Source organism: Herpailurus yagouaroundi, unplaced genomic scaffold, assembly GCF_014898765.1.
Source record: "Herpailurus yagouaroundi ecotype Mexico unplaced genomic scaffold, PumYag 142, whole genome shotgun sequence".
Lineage (NCBI taxonomy): Eukaryota > Metazoa > Chordata > Mammalia > Carnivora > Felidae > Herpailurus > Herpailurus yagouaroundi.
Genome location: NW_024412397.1, coordinates 50,431,671 through 50,437,416, shown reverse-complemented (window position 1 = coordinate 50,437,416; position 5,746 = coordinate 50,431,671). Strand labels below are relative to the sequence as shown.

Genomic DNA, 5,746 nt, shown 5'->3' with positions numbered 1-5,746 from the left:
GGAGGCTATCACTCTGGGCTGGCTAGCCCAACAACCATTTCTAATCCCCTCTCCCTTGCTTGCCTACACTGCAAATGGAAAAGTTGACATACTTGATTTCCCACCTTCCTTCTCAACCAGGATGGCCATGTGACACAGTTCCAGCCAATGGATATAAGTGCAAGTCTTATATCTGATATGTCTGGCCCCATCCTTCCCACTTTTCCTTCTCTGAACACACAAACCTGATGGCTGAGCTGCAGCAGACATCCTGTGTTCTGGAGCAACTGGCCCCCCTGCTAAGGATGGAGAGGAGGCAGAAAAAGCCTGAGTCCTTGATGACACCAGTAACACACCAGCCCTGGTCTACCTGAAGATGTTTAATAATGCAAGAGAGTTAAATATCATAATTCCTAAGTCACTGTTAGACAAGTTTCCCGAAGCTAAAAGTATTTTTAATTAGTACAAATGATGTGAACCCCATATCTGGGAACAGTGAAACAAAACAGTTTTAATATTTCTTACTAATGCATTCATGAAATTATCATAAATTAATTTCTAGGGATTATTTTTTTATAAAGACTTACAAAGAAACAATTTAAAATGATAGAATTTATTTTAATATATTGATATATATGTATACACATATACTATTTTAAAAATAAGCATGTAAAGTATAATTGTTATAAAACATAAGTCAGCCTTAATTTAATATTATCAGAGTAAAAGAGCATGTATAGAAGTCAATCTAACATTTTTGCATCTGCCTTTCAAAGTTAGAATACACAAAAGATATAGCGCATTGTATTTTATCTTATTTCAGTCTTCACATTATCATCATTGGGTATAAATACCCTTAGGAATGTGCCAACTTATAACTTACATTCAAATAACCCAAATCTCTTAACAGTTATTAAAGTACCATTAAATCACCTAAAATGAGTCATCTAAAAAAATACTGGCCTAAATTAAAACCCTGAGGAATTAAAATCTTTTTACACAATAGTTTTGGTTAAGTGCGATTCCATGTTCGACTACTTTATTTAAGGTCATACTTGGTAAGGCATAGTAAAAATAAAATCTACATAAGTTACAGTCTAAATCTATATTTCATTTCTTTCTACAAAGTTGTTTTGTTTCCCCAAAAAAGTTTTTGCAAGTCATTCTGGACCTCTTCACTACCTGCTGGCATATCTGCTTTATATACAGTAGTTAAGATTTGTGCACTAAGCTGAGCTGCCTTTACATGGTAGTTCAGATAAAATGCACCTAAACAACTACATGCTAGAGAGTTCATGTCCATGCTCCACCATGGCCTGAACAAACTGCTTGAAGACTCGATCCATGTAAGTGGACTGCCTTGGCCAGATTCCCTCCAGAAAACCAATATGGCCTCCATAAGAAGTAAGGACCAAAGCAACATTAGGGTTTTGCTTGGCAGTTTCAATTGGAATAGCTTGGGGGAAAAAAAAAAAAAGATAAGGGAAAGGGGGAGGTCAGAGAAGGAAAGGAGAAAGGAAAATATATAATTATTACTGGTTCCTGTTAGGAATAGTACATGCTTTTATCATTTCTAATCATTATAAACTGAAACACCATTACATAAATAAATATTTGTAATTAGTACAGCTAATGGAATAAGTCTACTTTATATCAACCATCTACATTCTTTTTCTTTTTTAATTTTTTAAATATTTCTTTATTTTTGAGGGGGGGAGGGGCAGAGAGAGAGGGAGACACCGAATCTGAAGCAGGCTCCAGGGCTTCAAGCTATCAGCACAGAGCCTGACACAGGGCTCGAACTCATGAACCACAAGATCATGACCTGAGCCAAAGTCTTAACTGACTGAGCCACCCAGGCTCCCCACAACCATATGCATTCTTATAACAGATCATGTTTACAGTTACATACTGAACCATCATTTTTGGAAGAATCAATCCAAGTGTTTAATCATAACATAAAAGTATAAAAAGGCTTAGTCTTGTTTTGAGAAATTAAAGTAAGGTAATGGAAGGAATGGTGAATACTTACATTATGCTATAAGATTCCCACTTAGGTATTACACCAGGAAAAACAAAAAAGCAACAACAATCTTCTCACCTTTGTAAGAGTTATAAATTCATTATGTATGACTTTGGTTAATTTTACATGAAGTTAGATTCCTGAGGGGCCAATACAATTGTTGGCAATATTAAGGACTCAAAATTAAACAATGATTTATGTAGTAAAAATATATACAGATAGCAAAAAAGAGTGGAATAAAATATTCCCAAGTGATAACAGTGTTTATATTTGGGTGGTTAAACGTTGGTGATTTTTCTTTTTCTTCCTTGTCTGAGTTTCTATTCATAGTAAGGAGAAAGAAAAATTTTATTTTGAAAATATAGTTGCAATATTTAAATAATTCACTCGCAATGACAATCTTTTCATATACTCTACAAAATCTATTAAAGGATATGAATTAAAGTTGTTTTATTCTTATTTCTTTCTCCCACACTTGGAGTTCAGTAAACTGTTTTGATTTAAGATCTATAGTGAATCACTACCTGGCATAAGAAGTGTTTTAATTTCAGATACTGCTAAATCTTATCTCCTTAATTAAGGTAACATGGTTGTTGCAGTATTTAGACCTTCATATCTTGGGTAGAGTCTTAAAGGTAAATTAGCTAATTAAAGGTAAGATCTCCCTATCCCCATACCCTTCTAATGAAGGAAAGGAAGCTGACACACTCTAGGAGAACTGAGACCCTTCCAAGGGTCTTGCTGCTGTGCCCAAACTGCCTGTTCAGATGATGCTCTGTTTGACCTTCACAACACTCCCTGAAGAATAAACTTAGAGACTCTAAATCAAGGCCTGGCAAGCCAAGCCCTTGCCCAAAGGGGTTCTGAACTCTTATCCTTAGCCGGCCCCACCTAAAGAAGAGTACTTCCTATCTTGGGATAAGGTGTGTGAGCTTAAGGGGAGGGGCAGGTGAAATGACATACTATTTTTGTTTTTCCTTTTTCACCTCACATTAAAGGCTTCAATTTAGAATGCTTCATTTGCCTCTGATGAAATTATTATGAGCTCCAATTTCACACTCTGGATACACTCAGGAATTTATAACACCGATAGTTACAGACATACCAGAAGAACAAAAGGCTGTGCCACGTTTGAGTCATGTGAAAGATGCTGGCTGCCTGCGCTCTCAGAATGCAGACAATTGTCTCCTATTTCAATGTGGCAAGACTATCTTAAGGGCTTGGGAAAGAATAGGAAATGATGAGTTTAAATTTCAATCAAATGGGGCAGGTTAAAATGCTGGGAAGTTTTTGTTGGTAAAAGAAGGGTCTGTGAAATATTAAAAAAGAAGGAGAAATAGTAGACTTTCTTAATCCAATGAATATAGGCTAAATAACCACCATGCAATTCAACTAATACTAAAGTTCACTGTTTCATTTCTTGGTATGTGGTGAAAGGCCAAAAAGTTCCAGCCATCTAAAATTACTTGTGATTAATCATAAATCACATATAAAAATGACATCTCCTGCAGAGATGATAGGTGATTTTTGTTTTTATACACATTGGGGATTTTCTGAAATTTTGACACTACACATGTGCTGTGTTTGTAATCAGATTAATTTTTTTTTTTTAATGAAGTACTTGGGAATATGTTTTTAAAGTGTTTAGGGGAGAAATGAGAACAAAAATGTATAAAAAGCTTTGTGAAATTTCATTAGAAAAAAATTAGAGATTGAGTCTACTGATCCTTATGATGACTTCTAATCATCTTGTATTGCTTCAGTATACCAGCCCATGCATATATATCTTTGCTACCAAATTCATATTTCTTTTTTTTAATTTTTTTAATGTTTTATTTATTTTTGAGACAGAGACAGAGCATGAACAGGGGAGGGGCAGAGAGAGGGAGACATAGAATCCAAAGCAGGCTCCAGGCTCTGAGCTGTCAGCACAGACCCTGATGCGGGGCTCGAACTCACAAACCGTGAGATCATGACCTGAGCCGAAGTTGGACACTTAACCGACTGAGCCACCCAGGCGCCCCCCAAATTCCACATTTCTTAAATTAAGAGGGCAAGAAAGTTGATTTGGGCATAATTTTTTTTTATACGGTATCCAGGGGGAAAACAAAGACTGTTTCTTTTCAGATGGGACCGAATGTGCTACACTCATTGAGATATTCAAGGACGTCATGTTTATAAGGTCTCAAGTTTTCTTCCAGGTTAAAAGGGGGAAAAAATGTCAAAGTCTTCTGCTTAAGAAGCTCAGGAAGAAAAGCCAAGTGATGACAATAGACTTGTAAGGCAAGGAGTTCGAGCCCCACGTCAGGCTCTGTGCTGACAGCTCAGAGCCTAGAGCCTGCTTCGGATTCTGTGTCTCTCCCTCTCTGCCCCGCCCCTGCTCATGCTCTGTCTCTGTCTCTCAATAATAAATACATGTTAAAAAAAAAAAAGATTAAAGAAGGAAAAGTTATAAAAAATGAGAACAAGCAAAATATTTCAGTCATAATTGATTCTAAACCTCTCACAATTAACTAGATAAACGTCTGTGAAACTTTTTAAAGTGATCTCAGAAATTTAGATATAAATTATGAGTATTTAGTAATTTTTTTCAATTCCAGTGGAAAACATTTTATATGTCTGATATTTTACTTCTCATTACTGTATTTTCTTAAAGAGAACAGTATTTTAAAACTGTTAATTCAGGGGTGCCTGGGTGGCTAAATCAGTTGAGCATCCAATTTCGGCTCAGGTCATGATCTTATGGTTCACAGGTTTGAGCTCCGCATCAGACTCGATGCTGTCAGCACAGAGCCCCCTTCGGATCCTCAGTCCTCATCTCTCTTTGCCCTTCCCTGCCCTGGCGTGCATGTGCCTTCTCCCTCTCTCCCTCAAAAATAATTAAAATTTAAAAAGAACCCGGTTAATTCATGTCAAAATGTATACAAATAGGTTAATTTTACCATGACTTGGTGAGAAAACATCATCCACAGAATTCAGACACAACACCGGAATTCCTACTGATTTTAGTCTACGATTAGGGCTGGCGTCAGTATAATAATCATCGATTGTTCGGTATCCAAACATGACTGAAGTGAATCTCTTATCAAACTCTCTAATGGATTTAGCCTGAAAAATAAAAACAGATTATTTCTACTCCTGGAATCCAAAGAGGAAATAAAAATATTAAATAAAGTTTCTCTCCTACCTTCATGACATGATCCATGTCGATTTGTTTTACAAACATATGCCGGTGCCTGCAACAAAATAATTTTAAAGGTAAAAAATTAAGGTAAAAAAAATTGAGGATATTGCTATCTCAATCAGACCTAAAATACATAATAATAAATAACAAAACAGTCTAACACTGTTTTATGTTAGGGCACAAAGTTGGTACTCAGTAACTATTTACTTAATCAGACTTAAGTACATTGATATTTATCCTAAAGACATTTTTTAAGAGTACTTTTTTCTTTACTGAAAGATATTATAACTAGTTTTGTAATAATAAATGTAAATATTGTTTCATAACAACTTGTACCTACACACTGTTGCTGTTAAATCAATTTGGTCAAAAAGGCCTTACTTAAGCCAGAAGCTTTCAATTGGATAAACCACTTGAAGACATTATTTTTAAGTTGGTATATTGAAAATTAAAAGTTATATTTTGTGTGATTATTTTTTAATTGGTGGTCATTTTTCTTTCTTTTTAAACATTTTATTTATTTATTTATTTATTTATTTATTTATTTATTTATTTATTTA

The 5,746-nt window shown here is 35.1% G+C and overlaps 1 protein-coding gene across 2 annotated transcripts in view; it reads right to left on the bottom strand.

Moving 5' to 3' along the window:
- Positions 1–576: 576 nt before the first annotated feature.
- ABHD3 (abhydrolase domain containing 3, phospholipase) overlaps positions 577–5,746 on the bottom strand; it is a 39,127-nt gene continuing 33,957 nt past the window's right edge. For both annotated transcript variants that reach the window (XM_040479244.1, XM_040479245.1), the window contains 3 exons: positions 5,190–5,238; positions 4,945–5,110; positions 577–1,435 (listed from right to left, as the gene is read on the bottom strand). In XM_040479244.1, the coding sequence (XP_040335178.1) occupies positions 1,257–1,435; positions 4,945–5,110; positions 5,190–5,238 (394 nt within the window). In that variant the 3' untranslated portion in view covers positions 577–1,256. The remainder of the gene's footprint in view (positions 1,436–4,944; positions 5,111–5,189; positions 5,239–5,746) is intronic.